The sequence below is a fragment of the Coturnix japonica genome, chromosome 5, assembly GCF_001577835.2.
Source record: "Coturnix japonica isolate 7356 chromosome 5, Coturnix japonica 2.1, whole genome shotgun sequence".
NCBI lineage: Eukaryota > Metazoa > Chordata > Aves > Galliformes > Phasianidae > Coturnix > Coturnix japonica.
The window spans coordinates 42,095,141-42,116,986 of NC_029520.1; the positions used below are offsets into that span (position 1 = coordinate 42,095,141).

Here is a 21,846-nt window from a genome sequence, read left to right on the forward strand (position 1 = left end):
AGGAAATGTTTTCCTTATTCACTGCAGAAAGAGCAACATCTGTCAGTCTTCTACATGCATCTTAACTTGCTGTGACTGTCACTGTCATTTGTAGGGACTTAAACTTGCCTTGCAGTAGGTGCACACAGCAGTACCCAAGATTGCATTCAGCATCAGGTATGGGTCTTGATAGCCATTGTCCAACACCTTCTGTCCTGGGCTGGTAGAGCTTTTGCACTGCCCTCTGTACAGTTAGTTTCTATACAGAACTGCTGCCTGGGATGAAGTTCTATCCACAGAAGACAACAGAGCTGCTGGTTTTGATGTGAATGTTCTGAAAACACATTTCAATCAATTTTTTTTTGCTCTATAGTGGTAGCTGACATTTATAAAAACACTGCAATGAAATTCAAGATTTGGAAACTTGTCTCGAATGTGATTTATTGCTGCTTGAAGTCTAGCACTTGATCTTACATAGAAAAGCAGTCTGAAGAATGAAACAGCTTACGGCAAAACAAACACAGGTTCAGCCATGTGGAAGTTCCCCTGCAGACTGGTTGTAGTCTGTCAAACACTCCCAGTTCATTGTCTTACACTAAGTGGCCTCTTCAATTTTCCAGCAGTAAAGAATTTGAAGGAGTCTTCTCCTTTAGTTCTCCTCAAAGTCTTACTTCACCCTTGTTATAAATTGGGAAACAGTTTTTTTGTTTTTCTTTTCTCATTTTTGCTGAGAACACAGAAGATACAAGCAGGAAGGTACACACAGGCCACCCGCTGGCTGTCCTGCCACCTCCCCAAAAGCACTGTACAGATGTGTGGTTCTAAAGGCACAGCTTCTGCTCTTGAGGCCAAAAGTCAACACACACCACCCAGCAGGGCCATCACCAGACTGGCTGCAGCAACATGTCCACAGCAACACAGTGATAGAACTGCATTCCTCTGGAGTCCCTCTCACTGGAGACCCTAGCCTGAGACTCAAGGAGGGAAGGACACATACATCCACAGCTTTCCTCCTCAGCAAAGGAGCCTTTGTTTGGGCATATACTGGGTTTATTATCCTTTACCTATCCAGTATGAATTTTGCTGCAGAAATAGATTTGTGCAAGCAACAGGTATGAAGAACTGACACTCAGAAACACCGGCAGGACTCTGAATATCCGCTCCTAAATTGTGTAGGAAAACAAAGAAACCATTTTCCATGTTATTTCGAAATTAATCCCATGAATCTGCTGTTCATTTCTTCCATTCACATTGCAAGTTTAAATTCAAGCAAATGCCCTTTGGTTAACTGCTCTGCTGATCAAGTAATTTGGACAAAAGAGCACTTATCAGCAAGTCTCAGGGTGGCAGTATTAAAAATACTGCTCATCTTTATCCATTATCCTTACTGGTCTTTCCTGAATCTTCCCAAACCTCTGTTTAAACCTGTTCTTGTTTAATAAGAAGCAGCATCAGAAGAAAAAAAAAAAGGCAAAACAAAAAATCAGTCTGAGGACAACAAAATAAAGATGGTTATGATGAAAATCACATCTGAAAACCTCCTCTCTCAGCGTCAGTGCGGATCTTCACATTAAATGATACGAGAGGCTTCAGGCAAAAACGTAGAGGCATTAATGGTTAATGCAGTGGGACGCGCTCCTTCGTAATTGCCTCCTGTTATTTCTGCACTGTCCCTGGGATATTTCAAAGAGACAGCGCCCAGTTTATATTCTCACATCAGTGAATCTTTTCAAACTTGGAGGTCATTTTTTCTTTTAATGAATTGTCAAAATACATCGTGTAAGCAAAGAATTTAGTCACAGGGGCATCAGCACTGGTCTATGAAAAAAAAGTTGCTACATGGTACTAAATTGCTGCTCTTAGGAAACAGTAAAAATACAAAACAGTGCCCTGAGATGGTAATTCTGAGTGGTCTGAATGAAACTCAGACATGAAGGGGGAGAAATCGCTCAGTGAACTTGGTATAATTGCTCCACCCCCATTTATATCTGCTGAATTTGGCCTGCTGATTACTCAGGAAAGAAAGCACTCAGAGTCAGAAGTGACATGGAAAAGAACAAAAATAGTATATGTCACTACAAGAAAGTACTAAATAGCTCTAATAAGCAATGAGAAAATGGAATTCAAGAGCGTGACTGAAGGTCTCATGCTTAAAATAAATACCTTTAGTGCTCTTGAAGATACTTTTGGCACCAAGTACACAGAAGCACGCCATAAAAGCTGTAAAACATTTCATTTTATTGAGTAATTACAGGAAACATTTCAGATCTGTTAAACATTACTGAAGAGATAAATGGTACCAGGAACTGCATTTCCTAATAACTGGGATCTGTATAAGTAACCTGTTTATACAACTGAGCACTACTTTTTCCATCCTCCTGTACTGCTGTTTTGATTTTCTATTAGCCTTCTGCTCACAGCACCAAGTGTTTGTACAAACATCTGTCACACAGCCACACTTAGCTGCCACTGCCAGGTCCACGTGCTGTTTGGCTTTCCATCAGCAGTGATGGAGCCAGATCTGAGAATTACTGTTCACACCAAAAGATAAACTTAGCCATCAGCTTACAAACGCTGCTATGGCACACCCTGCTGTTCTCAGTTTTTCCTTTCATTGTCCACCATCCACTTCAGCCCACCAATCCCTCACCCTTTTATATCCCCTGACCCACCATTTGCACACAAACAGCAGTTGTTAGAATAAATAGCATGGTACTGTCAAAATGCCTCCTGCTCACAACTCCTTTCACTTACACAAATCTCTCAGACTGTGTTGTATGAAGTAAAAAGCATTTTGAGCCTAAGTTAACAGAAGAAGAAAAAAGTGTTGCGAGATTAATGGAGTTGATAGAATCACCTGCAAGTTTTCAATACCAAAGAACTGCCAAGTGGTGAAATTAAAGCTCTCTTATTGATACAGCTGCGACCTGCTAACTTTTGTTGCACATTTTACCTTAGCGCCCATGAGTGACACTGGACGCAGTCTTCATTCTGTTGAGTGCTGTCATGAAGGACACAGGGCAGTCCATATCCTTAAAAACAAGGTTGCTTTTTTCTCTCCTGAAGCCTGACGATCCCGGCCTGTAATACTCAAATTCAGTGCTCAAGCTCCTAGTAAAGAATGAAATCAACAGCAAGGCAAACAATGAAATATATAACTGAGTTAAGGAACAAAATTACACTGCATTTAACTATCTCAGAAATTCTAATTACAAGCAACTAAGAAGCTTAAACCATTTCCTTTCCTGATAAACAATAGATATTTCATTGCTGACCCCCAATAAATTCTGTGTTCATCTAGTCACTCTGATCTAGAATAGCTCTGAAATGAGAACGGCCACAAACAAAAAAAGCACTTTTATACAGTTCACACAGTCTATCTATCATAATACCAGGTGGTTTGAAACACTTTTTGCTAGAGATATGAATCAACTAATTGAAACCTATAATGTGACGGAAAGCACAGCAATAATAGCAGGGTAATAAAGTCCTAGGCTGCAGCAAGTGAGGAGCTGCTCAAATGCAACATCCACAAGCATAGAAATAAAAGAAAGAAGCTGCTTACCAGAAGGCCTCAGGTACATAAGGATCTCCAGCAAGATACCCTTGCTTCCACTGCCAGCCCTTAAATGAAGTCTGAGAAAGGTTTAATACTGGCTTTACCCCTTTCAGTCACTCATCCACACTGCACGCACTGAGCTCCCCCAGAGTTGGCCCTGCCTTCCCACCAGGTGCTCAATCACTGGTTCAGGCTGTGCTCAGCATTTCTGCTACAGCAGGGAAAAAAAAACATCACTTAATAGCACAAAACAAACAAAAAAAAAAATCACTATGAAGAAAGTAAATAACTAACACTTCAGCTGGGCTCATTGTCAATCAGCAAATGCAGTTCAAGGACTCCAGCTCACGTTGCACCCGGTTGGTGGCACACTGTTGGCTTCCCATAAATTCTCAGCTAGCTGAAGTGCCATAGACCGTGGCATCTTAGCCTCTGCTCCTGGGACAGATTCTGAGATATTAGGAGACTGTCTTGCAGTCATAAAGAGAAATAGATCTTCTCTGATATTCTCCTTGAGTTGCATTTCCATCTTGTGCCATTCCATGTGATCTCCCCAGAGCTCATTCAAGCAAAATCAAGCCTTATGCTCTAACAAGGTGGATACAAGCTTTACAGATGCAAACTTAAACTACAGCAGCTTTAAATTCGGTAGAAGATTTTACATAATTGTTTTCTTACAAGTGTCAGATGAGACCCAAAAATCTTGGGGAGCACTGGCTGCAAATGAGGAGTTTTCATAGCGTATGGGAAATTGGTAATCACAGCCTGAACCTCTGTTTAATCAGCTGAGGCAAGTGTTGGGTCAGCTGTGGGAGCACAGGTGAGGGTAATTCAGCTGTGCTCCTGGAAGGGGTAGAGCTTGACTCCACCTCTTCTATACCTCATTTAAGGGCTGACCTCCACTAGGGCAGCATCTCTTTGAGATTGCTAAAGGAGGACCTGCATTGACTAGGACTCAATTTTCTTCTTAAATGTAAAGTTTCTCTTTCACCAAATAACCATCCATGCTTCTTGGATTTTTACCATTTTAGTTTTTAAGCTATAATAGGATTGCAAAATGTAGTAGGAACACTGCACTGCTACCAGGATTTGAGTATCCAGCCTTTCTAGAGTCTTTTAAGAAAGCTGCAACTAAGCACTCAAACAGGGCATTGTACCAGGAGCCTGAAGGAGTTACTAATTACACAGCTGTGTAGCCAGGTAGATTAAAAAGCATTGGCATTATTTTTGATATCTGGGGATAATTTTTGCTGTATTATTTTGATTCGGGTAGAGAAAACCAACTCAAGGAACAAATTAGTGTATTTATTTAGGTACTTTTACAAATTTGTGTTTTGTTTTGTTTTTTTTTAACCATTAAACATATTTACCAGGACCACCTATTTGCATTCAGGCCTTTAGTATTTTAATAAGTGAAAATATACACATTTAGTGCCATATAAATAATGGCCTAAATATAATTAGCACACAGATTGAGAGGACAAGAATGTTAAGCAAAATAATTCAAGTCAAAAGTGTAAATTCTTTCAACAGTGGTTTCTAGCACATGAAATTACACCCTTTACTCTTGCAGACTATAGACAATGAATACCACAAAACTACTATAAATGCAAAAATGTAAAAAATATACACAAACATTTACACAAACAGCTGCGTTTCTGCCTGAGCTAATTCACTATTAATTCAGAATAAAGGCATATGTAATCATGTATTTAATACATAGTGTTTAATTTTTTTTTTCATTGTAAACAAGATTCAGCACATACAGCAACTTAAAACAGTTGTCAGAAACTTAAAACATAAAGTCCAGAGACTGAGAGAGCTCTGCACGCTATGGATCCAAACATGATTACGGCACTTACATCTTTTCTGAGAATGCTTGTACTACTGTGAACTGTGGGGTACTTGAATGTATCTAACCATTCTAAATGAATTCTTGGATTTCATTGCTTTACAAATGCTTATGTTCCAGTGTTTAAAGTAAAATCAGTACCACGTTTGCAACGATACAGATAATGTTCAGTAAAAGTGTCTCCTTCATTAAGGTTTCTTAAAAAACCTTTCTTGCCAACTCAAATAATGGTAAATGAAACTGAGTAAGGTATGACCACAATTAACCACTTAATGAAAAAACAGGCACACCCAATAAGCATATATAAATTCATTGGTGAGTGACCTAATGCTTATCACTACAAAAGCAAGCATAGTGTATATTGCTAAAAAGTTGGTTTTCGAACTGTCAATTGATAACTGTAAGTAAACAGAGGCTGCCTTTGCATTGAAGTATTTGTTGCTCACACTGTTAAGGTTCTTATGGAGCATAGCTGTCTTTCAGGTGGTTCCTAGGCACCCACAGGTTCCTAGGCAGAACACTTAAGAAAATCCCAGTAGACACTTCTGAGCCTGAACATCTGGCTAAGTAATAGTAGTAGCAGTGTTAGTTCAATGTTACAGAATTTGTGTGTTAGAGAAAATGGTCAATGCCTGCTCATAGACTATAACAATGAGAAGTACTCATTAGTATCTATACAAGTTGATTTCAGCAGAAAACACGAGTACACTTTCATAGATCCATGCTAAGAAAACTACAGCAGCGTGCACAGTTTACTCCAAAAGTAATGTCCCCTATTTATTTCCATGGGATTGACAGCAGATAAAAAAAAAAAAAGAGCACAATAACACTACTCAATGGAGCAAATTCTCAGAGATTAAATGCTAACTTTCAGTGTAGTCACTAACACTGGCTGTGTATTTTTGCCAGTGATGAGCAGAAGCCTCCATGCTGCACTTGTCAAAATCTGCCCTTAGCAGAAGTGACACACTGTTTCACAGCTGCTGTGATGGTATCACTTCCCACAGGTCCATGTTTCACTGCTGGATAGAAGTCAGAAAGTATCATATCAGGACCATGCAGTGGGTGTGGTAGGACAGTCCAGCCAGGACTGGCAATATGCTCCAAACCGGTTTGTTGCAAGACAAAGGTTGCCTTTTTCTCTGCCCTGACTCTAGAAGTTTGATCCTTCAGCTTTGTCAGCATTGTAGTGTAGCAGCCAGAGCTGATGGTTTGTCTGGGCTCCAGGAAATCCAGAAGGATCACTGCTTTCCTGTCCCTTCTATTACTTCACCCACTGTGGGCCACATCTTGCACTTTTTCTTGATGGGGATTTCATGTCACCTCTCCTTGGCCTGCCATTTTGACTTTGTCTCGTAGTAGTGATACCGCACCTCATCACCACTGACGACACAACCCAGGAAACCATCACCTGCAGCCTTATACTGGCTCAGTGAGTCCTGACACACTCACATATGGTATTGTTTCTGCTCCTGAATGAGCATTCATGGAACCCACCTGACATAAACTTTGAAGCATTCCAACATTGCCACCACTGTTGCCAATGCATTGAAGTTGATGTTCAGATCCATACTCTCCTCCCTGGATATAATTCAACAGCTCGTGTGAATGAGACACTCCTCCATACATGGCAGTCATGACCATGGTTTGTATTTCACAGTTCTTTTGCCTCTGCTGAAATGCAGCACTCATCTCCCCCCTGTTCTAACACCTACTGTTTGTCTCCATAAAAGTTTATCAATTGTCATCGAACATTCAATGACACCCTTTTCCTTCATCCACTCTTCGATGTCAGATACCATTTTGTATCTGACTGCACTCCTGCTTCCATCTGTCACATAGTCACAAAATGTAATGGGATACTGACAGGAAAGTTCAACCTCTATTGCCACACAACCACCACCTGCTCTTGATGTCATGAGTCAACATTAGAAAATAAGAGGCATTAATTTCAGAGCAGCCCTTGTATATTATAGCCTTAATTTCCAGGAAATCCATTCAATCTAACTGTATTTGGTGAATTAAATGCTTCCAAAGTATTGAGCAGAACCTTTGATAGGCAACATGTATCTTTTGATTTAAAACTGCTCTAAAACACCATGTACAGTCTGAGGAGTGTTTGGATTTTAAAATATCCAGTGCTACATGACGTCACTGAAATAAAAAACAATACAGAATATACATTCAAAAAATTAAGAAACTGGTCACAAAAATAAAATTAAGGGGGAAAAAATCTTAAAGTTTCCCTAAAAAGGCTCAATAAAATACAAGAAATAAATTCAAGGGTTTAATTAGTGAAACATTTGAAGTTTAATGATTTGTACAATCTGTATTGTCAACAGACACTCTACAAAATATTTCACCTTGAGAGTATGGCCTCGTATAAAAATATGTTCAAACTGCATTGCTGTACAATCAGATGATGACAGAATGGAAACTGAACACTGAAATACCAGTGCTTATTTTAAGCAAAGGAAGAAAACATGCAGATTTCTACTGTTACAGTGTACTTCCATTAACTGGATGAACTAGATCAGAAGGAAGGATGTAGGATGTTAACTGTAATTGAAAATGATTAATTGCTACTTACTTGCACTGACTCATTACCACTTCTTCAGAAGGCAGACAGGAGGTGTGAAATAGCAAGCATGGAACTCATTCTTGTGCAAAATGTTCGGCTTTGAGCTCTTACTGAAGCATTTAGTAACAATACTGAAGAAAAATGTGAACTGCAGCAAGTATTTTTACATCGGAAAGTATTTCATATATGCAGGTATTACACACATGTAGGTATTTGTCCTCTCAGAAGAATTTCCTTCTGCTTACAACGTGTTGCTTAAATGAAATTATCAGGTCTTCAAAACATACTGCAACTACGAAGATTCCAGTGAATGAAAGCCAACTTTGTAATAGCACCTTCCACCCACATAAGAACTTGTTTGCAAACGGATTTGTTTTATTCAAAATAATAAAAGCAGTCTGCAACAGTCATTCCAGCAGAGGGGCCCTCTCTCACAAATCATTTACTCTCCAAACAAATTCTTTGGTGTCCAGGAACAGCTAATTAATGCTTATTCATCTTAATATACTGTTTTCCTCCATGTGCTACTTTTGTCCTGCAATGCAGTATAGCAGCAAAGGTTCTGCTAATGGTAGATCATTAAAAAAAAAAAAAAAAAAGAGAAGGAGATCACCTCCTGATCAACTTTAGAGATTCAAGTCAAATGAAAAGCACCTTTCAGCAGAGATTTGTCCATGGCGCATATGTAGGACAACAGGACTAGCAAAAACTAATGTTCCAATTGGTCACTCAAATTATTAAGCTGCTGAAATTCAAAATAAGTAGTTTTCTATTCAAAGTAGTCTTTACTTTTTATCCTCCAGTCTTTGCAAGCACAAGGAGTAAAGGTTTATTCCTGCACAGCTACTGTCTAGCCTTTTGATTTCCCAGAAATGGTGCACTATCAGCGACTTCATAAAGCTCTGCAGAGACCCTGTTCCCCTATTAAACTGTAAAGAGCGTCAGAATCAACTCTGACTTTTGAAGGTTTTTGTTTTTCAAATCCTCAACTATTCCCAGTTCAAATTAAATGGCTCCAAACTCTCACTGCCAAATAACTGATGATGAATGATTTAAATAAAATTTAAAAAAATCTTGTTAAGAGCAGCAACTCCACAACCTTAAAAGAAAGCAGATAATTAAATTTGGTGGAGAATTTTAACCATGATGTTATAAAATAATTTGGATTTATGTAGGATTCCTCATTCTTACAAAGAACATTTCGCTACAATATGTTTTTTTGAAGAACAGTTATTTTTAGCTTTGTAATTAGTGTAACAGAGACAAGAGTCTTTTTACATATAACAAGCCATTTAAACAAATTTAAGACACTTTCTGTAGAATCATCATCAAATGATGCTTTTTATCAATTACTTGTTTAAGCTTTTAACCACATAAAGGATAATGCACATTACATTTTATTCACGCTATAAAAAAGCACAATATACAGGCCATATCCTTTAAAGTGCAACACAACAGAACATTTCTGCAACATTCAGTTTCTTCAAAGACCCACAAAAGTAGGTATTTAATATTGAGAAACAAATCCTGTTCACAGGTGTATCAGTACTGAATCTAAATTCTGAATGGTTATCAAGATTGCTCCTTAAGTGCCACACTAAAAGCAATGCCTATGACCACTAAATGATATTATCATGTCTGCTTCCATGTTACATTGCCTCCGTATCTCAAGTCCAAAATGAAAGCTGTTATCTTTTAGTCAGTGAAGAGCATCTGCAGAGCCCTTTATTGAAGACAGTTTCTTGACTGAGCTCAAAAACCATCTCTGAAGTATACTTATTTTCATCATGTAGGTTGCTGCTTCAGATGTTTAATCTACCAAGAAAAATATGGTAAACAGAATAGAGCAAGCACGTCTCTTGAGTTGGCAGCGCATGCTTTGTTATGTTTGGCACTATCTACCAAATGTATTGGTAACACACAGCATAAGCAAGTACCAATTTGCTTTCCACTTCATAAATATTTTTGGTTGGATGTTTTGCTAATAATAGGCAAAAACCTTGCTTGTTCCTGAGATGAGCAAAACAAATTCAGCTTCATCTAAGGCTGCCAATGGGAAAATCTTCTGCATTTCTAGCCTTGATAGCTGGCTGCTGAGCCTGATTTATAAATTCAGTCTTCCCCGAGGCGCCATTTCTGAGACTCTTCTTGACGCACATCTGGCCTGATCTGGTTTCTCATTCCACCTAGGACATTTGAGGTTGCCTCTGTTGCAACAATGAAAGGTTTCACCACAGTTGGTGGAATTTGGCGGAGGACTCCTCCTACAGCTCCTGTTACTCCTCTGTTTTCGTGCTCACGAGCAGCAGTCTCATAGATGGTTTGGGCTGTGTCCGTAATTCCCTTTGAAAAATTAACAGAAATTAGTCACACCAAAAACAACAAAACCAATTCTCCTAATTTAAGGGCAACTTAAACTGCTCAGCTGTTTTTTTTTTGTTGTTGTTTGTTTGTTTTGTGGTTTTGTTTGTTTGTTTGCTTGTTTTGTATTGTAACTGTGATCCAACTACATTTAGATAAATCTGATTTAACCCTTCTAACGAGGCTTAAAATAACACTATCACGAGCATACAGATGAAAAAAACTTAAGTAACTTCTGGTTGCATTTCCTGTGAGGAAAGGCAGAAGTTCTGGGCTACTCTTTGCTATTCAGAAATGACAATTCACTGAAAATTCCCCATCTGAGACTTAATTTCCTAGGCATGATATCAAGCACAACCAGAACTATAATATAAAAAGTTCAACAATAACAACAAAAACCAACAATGAAACATCAGCATTTCAACTTTTAATAGGTTGTCATGGTAAAGAGACAGAGCTTTTACTCATCTGCATGCAGCATTACACTAACTGTCAAAATTAATGGTAACTGTTGTTTAAGAACGAAAAAAAGCCTTATATGCCTCTAAACAATAGAATAATCTCAGAACTGAAGACTTACTCATGCTTCTCTGTCTAACATCTTAATTTGTTTTTATTTATTGCACTCAAGGCTTTTCTTGGCTTGAAACTACTGATGAAGACAGTTGCATTCAAAATGTAGTCCTCCGGTCAGCTTAATCTAGCATCTCACATTTTATTTGCTTTGTCTTTTTTCAATATTGTTTCAATATTGTTAAGGGCAACCACATTTGCACTCACCTCTTTTACAACACTGTATGCTTTGGCAACACCTTCCCGCAGATCTACCGGCTGATGAGCCAAACGATGGCGAGGGAATCGTTTGATCTTTTTAGTTTCAATAAAATTTGGCCCTGGTGATACCATATCATACGCTGTTTCTGCAGCCACCTGATGATCAGGAACAGAACAAAGAAGTAGTCTTATTTCAGCATCTGACCACATATTTGAACAATTTGTAGGGAAACATAATTGAAACAAAACTATTTTAATACTACAAATAATAGTCATTTACATCAGATTTAAGTTCTGTACCGCAATAACTTCTTGAATGGGTGCAGCTTCAACTATATATTAAGTTCAAAAGTAAAACAACAAACACTGAAGGTTAGTTAGCTCCCTCCATACTCCCCCAACTGTTGTTGCTTCAAAAGCATCTTCTAACCTGTAGTAAACATTCAAGATGAAACTAAAACATGAACAGTGACATGTTTTCTTACATGCACACAACGAGACACATATTTCCATTCATGAAAAATACCAGTTTCGGCTAAGAACATGCACATGTGAGCACATGAACAATGCTTGCAAAATTAGGCGGTAAAAATATATTATCATGTGGTATTTAACATTAAGGATCATTAATTTGTTACCACTTCAAAACACAAGTAGAGTTATTGCCTATTACTTTTTCTTCCTCTTCAATGAATAAGTACAGAAAATGTTTTTGCAAACTTTTCAGGATCTGTTACTGGAGAAAATACATGCAAGACTTTTCTTAGTATCAGAAATTTTTTTAGTGCTGCTGTTTGACTGGTTAGTCTCTCCAAGGTAACACATACAAGGTATTAACAGTCTGGATGCTGGGCAATATTTTAGTACAATTTTCTAGAGATTGCACTTGATTAAACCATTCAAAGTGCTGTAACCCTTGCCTAATCTCATCTCTGCATCCCTATTTGTACAGCACCTATTTATTCTTAAGCATTCTCCCAAAATTAAACATAGCATTAAGATATTAGCCTAACATAAAGCACTTACTAGCAACACCTCTCACGTATGTCTAACTTTAGATACAATACGCTATACCTGTATTGTCTGAACCATTCTGTTTGTTAGCTCCAGGGCTGCCATTGCAGTTGAAGTACCAAAAGATGCCGCTCCTCTCTGAAAGCCTCTTACAATACGGCCATCCTTTCGATACTGCTCAATTGGTAGCCACACCAAGTCCTTCAGACCTTGAACTGAAATGAAGCAAGAACACTAGAGTTAGTAAGTTCTCAGTATACCTTAAGAGGAAGTAGAAACAAGAACTACCACTGTTTTGTTTTGTTGTTGTTTCAGGAAAACAAAACAATGAAAAGAACAATTTGAAAACAAAAACAAGCAGTGCCATTTTGAGCCTGCATAGAAATTAAAATAAGCTTACCTAACTGCACCAGTGAATGCATAGGTCCTACTCCTCCCAAAATTCCTGGTAGCTGGTTTTTCTTTATATCATTAAGCCATTCACTGATGGCATAGGAAAACAATTTATCGACACCTAATAAACTGAAATAAATAAAATAATTATTCTTTTTAAAAAAACAATTCCTGATAAATGTATTATTCATTGAAGCCAGCAAAGATGTCATACAAACAAGAGGGACACCAATTTCAAGTGTCATCTTTTCTTGCCTTTGGCTAACAAAAGTGTTTCATGTGTCTCATAAAAGCAAAGTCCAAAACTGTATACTACATCCAGTTCAACAGGAAGCAGTACACAAATAAAACTGAAGAGTGTAGCACCAAGAATAGCACATATATTAAGTAGTTTCCTGAAAATTGATGTCCTTCTTTAACTGTCCATTTATGAATATTTCTCAATTATAGTTTCTGTATAATTCAAAAAGCAACTGACCAGAAATTGTTTCAAAATTAAAATACTCACTGTCAATACTGAATTTGAGAAATGTATCTTACCAGAGAATTTCCTTTTTGCTTGCTATATTCAGTTATCCACTGTAAACACAACAAATTTGGAATACTGATGTTAGCTAAAATTTAATTAACTTACCCATGTCTGTAACAAAGTCTCTTCAGCTTTAATTCTGAGCAGTTTAACTGTGCAAGCCCAATAAGAATCCCAGCTAGTGTCCCCTGTAAGTGAAATATTTTGTTAACATAAAAATGCACCCATCTGCACTACCTGTATGTGAGAGATAATTTCAATATCTTAACTCTTTCTGAAGTCATTTCTGCCTGAATTGATTATCCCACCAAAACCCAAATGACAAAAGTCACAGCACTATGAATTCCATATCCAGTTGATTTGCAAGTTATACGAAAACTTGCAAAAAGTTAAAATCTGGCTTAATCAGCTACTATAAGGAAAATAAGAAGAGGGCCCTTTCACAAATACTAAGGTAGAACAAATAATGGAAACATAGCTGTGGTATTACTATGTTTCAGGTATCATAAAGCTGGTATTTCAAGTTATAACTTTTCTGACAGTATTGATGGTTCAAAAAAGCAATTCTGGTATCATTTTTTCAGGGCCGCCACAGTTGCATAGTAGACTGTAGCCTGTCACTGAGCATACAAATGACTTTCAAGTCTCATTCTGCATTAGTCATACCTGCAAGAGCTACTTCTCAGTTTTCATATTAAGAGTAAAATAAGATCAAGTTTAAGCTTTATTGAAACTGCAAGAAAAAACAAGCTCTATTATTCTCAGAATTGCATCAATAATGAGTGGGGAACAATATAAAAAATATATAGCCCAAGTCTTATGAGAGAAAAACAGAACTTTTTTTCTACAAAATCAGCATTATACACAAACCTGATCCATAGATACATGTTTGCCATGGTAATCGAGCCGTATAGGAACTTCAGATGTAAAACGAAACTCTCTAAGATACACAGAGGAAATTTTAGAGTTAGGAACATCAATAAGAAATGAGATTATCCTTTCAAAAAGAAACCCATGGTTTCCCATTCTCCCGGTACAGGATGCAAACCACAAATCCTTTAGACACCATGCTAGAGCTTAAGTGTTGCAGAGTAAGTGTACAGACTGCAAATTCAGCTTTTCTTGGTTTATTACCATCTTAACAAAGTGAATATTCACAGTAATTGTAACAAACCTGTAGAAGTGCAAAGTCTAAACATGAACACCTTCTCCCTATTTTCACAGCCTAAATATTGCAGACAAGGAAATAAACAACAAATGATGGAACTTAATTAAAAATTAAAAAATTCTTTTGGTGATATATGTGTGTATGGGAAATTGGTAATCACAGCCTGAACCTCTGATTAATCAGCTGAGGTGAGTGTAGGGTCAGCTGTGGGAGCACAGGTGAGAGTAATTTAGCTGTGCTCCTGGAAGGGGTGCAGCTTGACTCCATCTCCTCTAGACTTCATTTAAAGGCTGACCACCGCTAAGGCACCATTTCTTGGAGATTGCTCCTCGGTGGCATTTGCCTCAGCGTTTCCCAGCAGACTGAAGGCTTCCATACAGGTGAATTTTTTCTGTAAATAACCTTTTGAATATTTACTGCTATCTTTACATTATTGTCACTGTACAATGTGACAAAAGCAGAACCACAGCCATTCTTTCATAATTTGGCTCTGCCCTGCTTACCAAAACAAACATCTTTACCTACAGTCTGAACACATCATGAAGAAAAAGTTTTTGCACAGCAAGCTGTAATTTTTGTAATCAATTCTCAGCCAGGAACACATTCAGAGTTTTTCTTGTGGTATTTCAATCTCATCCCTCTCTTATAATTTATTTTATGTATTTTTTTTCAAGTACACTCATCTCTATCTATATTAAATCTAATTTACATTGTCAGAGTACAAAGACTGCTCTTTTTATATATCTGCAAAATATACTAATGGTTTTGTACATGGCACAGCTTTAATTCATTTTCTTGTCCTGTGCACAGTAGTTTGCTAAAGTTCATAATAAATGTATTAGTTACTTTCCAATTATGGAAGCAAATACATTTATTTCTTTTATCACTAAATAAACCACCATCACCACTGAACCTAAGATGCATAATTTTATCATAATACTTCTTTAAAACAATCAGTAAAATAACTGTGAGTCTCTGGAAAATTTTTAATTAATATTTACCTGAAAAATACAGGCTGATCACTGTATGATGTCACTTCTTCTGAGAAACGATGATCATCCCCATTAATCACATCCATAGAATCAATGCTACCATTCTCACTTGTTTGCTTGTGTGATGAGAAAGAAATGACTGGACTCGGGTCCTTAAGGCTACTGGAATACCTGGGCAAACTACACGTAACTTCAGCGCCAGGAGACTTTTTAACTAAAATGATAAAAGTTTATACACAGTAAATAGACTCATTTTTCCACAGTGGTTACAAAAATGACTGTATTCATACAACTACCTTAACCTTTGTAACTATTTATATAATGTAATTACATTAATTAATAATTTCTACTAATTACATCAGTACTTAAAACATTACTAGCAGGATAATAGTTAGATTATCTTAGATAATAACTTAGCTATCATTAGTAATCATTATAGGAAGTTTAAGTTGAGATTTATGCTTCAGCAAAAATAATCCATCCAACCTGAATAAGAACATAGTGTGGTACTTCATTACTTAGGCATTTCAGTACAATGTCTCAACTGAAACAAGTAAATCATAGCTGCTAATAAACTCGCAGATATAGTTAACAGAGAAAATGTGCATTTCAATATGTAAGGCTTTTTTTGCATTGGATGTTTAGTTGAAATGTTGATTTAACTGTACATTTTGTACTGCTTAGTTATAAAACTGACCTCTGTTTCTTCCTTAGGTGTTACACAACCCCAAACTGTTAGACATATTAATTTATACAAGTAGTATGAAATAATGTTTTTGTTTTATCTGATGATAACTCTCAATTGTTATATATACTTTACTCATTTTTTTCATATGCTCTTATTAAACATGCTCTAATTTTGGTGAAGCATTTTATACAGCAGAACTCCCAAATGTTGAAAATCCTAGTTGGTGTTTACAAAACATAAAACCAAAAATACCCAAAGTTTGTTGGTTTTTTTTTTTCTAAAAAGTCAAGTACTACTGTTGATTTCAGGTCAATAACATAACTTATTTTATACATGAGACTTGTGTGTATATTTATAGATATGTATATTTAAATAGGAATTACATAGAAATATATATTAATAAATATTAGAAAGAAAACATTTATGTTAGATATTTTGAAGTTTACCTTCAGGATCTGGAGTAACTAAAAGCTCTACTTCTGCAGAGAGGCTAGTGAAAAAGTCCTTCAGGAAAAACAAGGCATCCTGGTGTGAACAAAAAAATATAATCAGATTTAAAAACAGTAAAGAAAAAAATCTCAATTCTCTTAAAAGAGCATCGCAACAACCACAACCCTATAATTACAGGACTTTTTCCTCTCTGTAAAAGTGAAACAAACCTCTCTCATTGTGAAGCCTGTTCCAGAAGCCAAGTGTTTTAATAGCTATAAACTTTACTGATTGCCATTAAAAGCATAAGGAAATTTACTTTATGTTCATTTCTACTAATGAAGCCAACATCAGCCCCATCATTCTGGATAGGCTCAGCTCTCATCACTGCTTCAAATAAAAGGCATTAATACCTCTACTGTTGCTTTATGTCTTGTTAATGTCTTAATGGTATTATACTGTTTGCTTTTTTGAAAGATGCATCACACTTATCTCTTGTTCATCTTGCAATAAGTGACATCTGGGCTTCCTTTTGTCTTTTTTTTTGGAGGGGGGGGGTGGGGGTGGGGAGTGTCATTTTGTTTTACTTCCAGAAAAGCTATCTTTTATTTTATAGAAGTCAAAAAAGTGAATTTAGTTATATTATGAAATATAAGCATTAAAGCTATTAAGAGAAAAGAAATTTCTTCACTAGATGGAGAAAAAACACATTTTTCTACACAAAATTACTATAAACCAAACAGTTGATGGTTAGATTAGACTATCTTACAGGTTTTTCCAACCTTAATGAGTCTGTGATGCAGACTTAGAAAAAATTCTAAGAATAGAAGGAAAATATGCTATCTTGAAATGAGCAAAGGTAAGTAGGGATTTTGTAACTGTGCCCTTGGTGAAACATCAGATGTTCTATTAAGCAAGAAATTCCACAAAAAGTAATACCTACGCTTGAAATGTGAATGCACAGAGATATGTATCTTCCCTACTGGTACAGAAAAAAATGTTTCACTAATACATGAAAAACATTTTGTGTAAAGGTTTGCCAATAAATATACAACAGTTACTCCTGGTTCTGTTCCTCTTGCTGCTGCTGTTGATAATGAAACCTAAAGGATTCACAGTGTATCAGCAGTCCCCATGTGTCGAGTGCCCTTGACTAAAATGCTGTGAAGAAGCTTCTGGTTTAATGATTAACATTCTTCCAGTAAAACCAACAACACTACTTCATCAGTAAACAAAGTAAGATTGCATGAGCATTATGTTTTTTTAGACACCGCCACTTCAAAACATGTAAAAATCATCAGAAAATGCAGAAGATAAACTGGTAGTCTTGAGAAAACAGCCAGCTGTCATTGGCTAGTCACTGTAGTAGCTGTAGCACAAGACAAGATCCAACTTGGACATAAAAAGAAACTGAGACCAGATGTGAATGACTACAATTAAAAGTTAACAAATGAGAGATAGCAGCCCCATAAAATCAGGCAAAAGGGTCACAAGTAAAATAAAATAAAATTTCAATATATCAATCAGTATTTTTGGATTAGCCCAACTAACCTGGTCAATATTGAGGCGAAGTGGCATTAATGAAACACGTAAACAACATTCCTGTGGGGATCTGCCAGACTCTGGTCGGACATGTAATGCTTTAACTGTTAACTGAGGAATAAACAAGGTAAATAAAAAGTATTAGCCTTCACAGTTGTTAAATCTCAAAACACTGACTAGGCCAAATGTTTACTGTTAAAGCTCTACATTAATTTGATTTAATGTGCCACTCATAAACCTATTGTTAAGCAATTACTTCAATTTTTAACAACATTAATAGTAAAAAAAAATGAAAAATATTTATAAATTACAAAACCAGTAAGACTAGAATATATCAAAACTACAACTCTGTATGTGTAGTGAAGTCTAAGAATACGCAAAGATGTAGATGCTTGTTCAGAACAAAACCTGAAAGCTACTAATGTAGTCCTGCACACATTCCTTCTAAGGAAAAATGGAAAATTTATCTGACATACTAATATTTACAATGACTTTCTAGGGAGGTGTCAATAACAGTAATCATTTAAATGAGTTCCATTGCTCTGTGACCTCACTCACGTTCCTCCTTCTGAAAGATTAATAACTGTACATAATAACTTCCACAAAGACAGTTCAGCCTCTATAGTTATAAATGAATTAAAACATTCCATAACAGTACCATGTTTGAATGTGCTTTTCTGGGCATCTCCTTACTACAGTATAGATAGAGAAATTTGTTCATCTGCGATGTAGCTAAGCGGTCTCTGATCTCTAAGTCTTGAACAATAAAAATCTGTCGTGACACAGGTTGTTCCAACAGACCAGATTCGCCTTCTGCACCACTTTGGGGGTACACTTCATGCTGGAATTTCACCTTTTAACACATGAATAAAAACAACAAAATCGGTTTCAGTGATAAACAAGTTTGAAAAAGAATATCTATAAATACACACACCAAAAAACCCACACACAAAATCCTTAAGAAATCCTAAAAACTCAGTCCACTATTTTAAATCTTTGTACACCTAATATAAATCTCTCCATTCATACTTGTGCACACATTTGTATTATAGGATGCAAATTCAAGCCAGGTCAAATAGTAAGCAGTATAAAATGAACAAGTTTTGCTTTTCATTTTAGTATGGACTTCATCCTGTTGCTTTATCTCCTCCTTCTTTCAGTGTATAGAAGCGCATACCATGCAAACTAGCAATTCTACACTTCATAACACTTCTTCCCTTTCAAACAGACTTCTTCCAGTCTGTTTTATTTTAATCACCTTCACAGAAGTGTTTGAGAAAATCTCAGTTAAAAGTTTCTGCTATTCATTGCCTTAACATGAGATGTGGTTAACTCTTTGTCAGTGCTCTTCACAGCATCTCAATCATGCCTCTAGTTTCTAAGTACAGGTTTCAAATCTGCAGCAATATAATTATTCCTGGAGGGTGATAAACAATGTTACGGAAATCACAATAATAACACTATGATATAACTGGATTTTACTTAAAACCCAGTTATCAACAGATGTCCCAATGGATCTACATGTCAACAATTTCACTAAATATTTAATTACAAATAGGTGTACCAATTCAGAGGAAAACCGAGGACAATAAAAATAGAGTAGCTGTACAACATAACAGAAACAAATTTTAACTGTATTATATTAAGCATCTTCCATCTTTAGAAACATATTCAGTCATCAAATAAGCAATACTCTTCCAGAAACACAAATACATTTCTTGTTAACCAATTCTAAATCTACCACTTTCAATGTAATTGCTTGGATGTAGACAGATGCAACTGGAAGAAAGGCCTACTGAATTCAAATGGAAAGCTGCAATTAAATCAGTATAGCATGTAATGATATTTTCACAGCCATGGCTGAAGATTTTTGTCCTTCACCTTGCTTAATTGTATTTCCATGAGGAAATCTGGGTTTCTTCCTCTTCCCCCACATGCTGTACTCCTTCCATGTCTTGTGGGTGTATGTGAAGGAGAGCTATGGGGACTTCTGTGGGGAAAAAAAGAAAAAAAGAATACTTTTCTTAGCTAACCTAAAGCAATCTCACTGTGAACAGAGACTGGAACTTGAGTTAATGCTAACCAAAAAACTCCATTCTATTACTAAGCAACACACGCAGACATGGAATGCTAGCTGTATGTTTCCCAGCAAATTAACTTCTACAAGTTTTGTCTATGATAACATGAATTCATCTCTGGCTTACAAGAATTCCTTCAAACTAGGCCCCAGCTACCACAGCAATAGTCTCTTATACCTCTTAAGGTCCACCTACTTAAGAAATTTTATTTTTCACCTAACACTTAAAAGCAAAACCATTACTTCACTTTCAAAAGAAATTAATAAACAAAATGCCACAACAAAAATCCAGATTGTTCAGCCTCAGATATTAGAAACATACACTGAGATGGACTGAGTAAGCATGTTTATTGTATGGAAAGAGCAAAGGAGTAAGAGAGGCCAACTGAAGGTTAATCTTACAATGCAATCTCCAATCACAAAGGGAAATAAAGTATTTTAAAATATACTCATGTTCAGAACTATGCCAAATACTTACACGAAACTTTTAGCTGGAGATGTTGGTGGTGCAGACCCAAAATCCCTTCCACCATAAAGATGCCAAATAAGAGAGATTTCCTTCACAACGTAGCGTACCAGAGGAACAGGAAAATGAAGGGGAGCTTTACTTGCATCTGTTTTTTTCACAGGTTGACTAAAATGATTTTCCTTTATCACAATTGCATCATCAACCAGTTTTTTTATTACTGGTTCTTCTTCTTTCTCCTAAAAATGTACATAAAAATAAACAACATTAAGAAGAATGAAAAGAGACTGTTCTATACTGTTCTCTGAAGGTTATACAGTGTAGGTTTGGTTTAAGAATGATATATATAAAGTAACAAAAACCAAAAAGCATATAAGAGGGTAAGGACACCACATACTCCACAAGTACATGATGAACATAAGCACTACCGGAAAAAGACAAGCTCAAAGATAACTGGGTTAATACTACTGATCAGGAATCCAAAACTAGTTCTGTTCTTTCAGCAGAATACAAACAGATTCTACATGAAGAATGTGAACAAAAGATTGTTTTCAGACACTTTTGAGTTTAGTTTCCCAAAACTTCTAATGCAGTGGACAGATTGCGGAGTGACATGGCACACAAGCTTTTCTGTGCCTGGTAAGGATCTTATGCTCGGTCTATGAGAAAAATGAATAAATGTTGGAAGATAATAACTTCGCACATCTTCAAAGTATTGTAGTTTTCTTAACTTTTCTTTTAAACTATGCTTTGATTGTAAGCCAAATGGCAATAATTAATCATGAATAAGATGTATATAAGCTTTGACATAATATTCAGCTCGCAAAAGAACATTTTCCTGATATATAGAAAAACTTGATTTAAAAATAGTTGCATATATTTCCAATGATAACAATGAACTTCTTTCACAAAAAAAGAAACAAAACCAAAAAAATCTTCTAACTCTTTACGTATAGCTCATATGGATTTATCTTTTTTTTTTTTTTTTTTTTTAAGTAATTCTCAAAACTTCTTACAGAAACAGCAGCTTTGGGTGCAAAAAGAATGCAGAAATCATCACTTTCTGCAGGAACATCTCCCACAGTCTCATTTATCAGGTGATGAGTGAATGAAGTGTAAGTGGGACTTGGATCTTGTGAGACATTCCCACTCTCATCTGGAAATAGGAAGAGATCTGAGCAACATGGTTCCTGAGTTTGAGATCTGTCATCCAAAACTCCTGGAAGCAGAGAAAAAACATGCTTCATTGGAAAAGTCCTTATAAAGCATTAATAAAACAATGTAATGTTTAAGTGAAACCTGTTACTTTAATTGCAGTATCAAGAGAAGCTGATAGAAGTTGAAGAGACATTTTCAAAAAATTGGTCTACTATACAATTAAAACAATTACAATATATTCATAATTAGTTACTAGTAGAGATGATTTTAAAGAGAAAATGTTC

General features: G+C 36.3%; 1 protein-coding gene and 1 long non-coding RNA gene across 4 annotated transcripts in view; both read right to left on the reverse strand.

The window, feature by feature from the left end:
- Nucleotides 1-4,350, reverse strand: part of LOC107315221 — a 46,429-nt gene extending 42,079 nt beyond the window's left edge. The window contains exons 1-2 of the long non-coding RNA XR_001555819.2: nucleotides 3,545-4,350; nucleotides 2,933-3,090 (exon numbers count right to left, since the gene is read on the reverse strand). This is a non-coding gene — a long non-coding RNA (uncharacterized LOC107315221). The remainder of the gene's footprint in view (nucleotides 1-2,932; nucleotides 3,091-3,544) is intronic.
- Nucleotides 4,351-5,245: 895 nt separating this feature from the next.
- The window catches only part of ATG2B (autophagy related 2B), a 43,504-nt gene continuing 26,903 nt past the window's right edge, over nucleotides 5,246-21,846 (reverse strand). The window contains exons 30-42 of one of the 3 annotated variants that reach the window (XM_015865249.2): nucleotides 21,421-21,623; nucleotides 20,417-20,643; nucleotides 19,743-19,851; nucleotides 18,520-18,714; nucleotides 17,871-17,972; nucleotides 16,337-16,415; nucleotides 15,212-15,416; nucleotides 13,913-13,982; nucleotides 13,148-13,230; nucleotides 12,521-12,642; nucleotides 12,181-12,335; nucleotides 11,113-11,262; nucleotides 5,246-10,314 (exon numbers count right to left, since the gene is read on the reverse strand). In XM_015865249.2, the coding sequence (XP_015720735.1) occupies nucleotides 10,084-10,314; nucleotides 11,113-11,262; nucleotides 12,181-12,335; nucleotides 12,521-12,642; nucleotides 13,148-13,230; nucleotides 13,913-13,982; nucleotides 15,212-15,416; nucleotides 16,337-16,415; nucleotides 17,871-17,972; nucleotides 18,520-18,714; nucleotides 19,743-19,851; nucleotides 20,417-20,643; nucleotides 21,421-21,623 (1,931 nt within the window). In that variant the 3' untranslated portion in view covers nucleotides 5,246-10,083. The remainder of the gene's footprint in view (nucleotides 10,315-11,112; nucleotides 11,263-12,180; nucleotides 12,336-12,520; nucleotides 12,643-13,147; nucleotides 13,231-13,912; nucleotides 13,983-15,211; nucleotides 15,417-16,336; nucleotides 16,416-17,870; nucleotides 17,973-18,519; nucleotides 18,715-19,742; nucleotides 19,852-20,416; nucleotides 20,644-21,420; nucleotides 21,624-21,846) is intronic. The other 2 variants (XM_015865250.2, XM_015865251.2) reach the window with 2 other exon arrangements.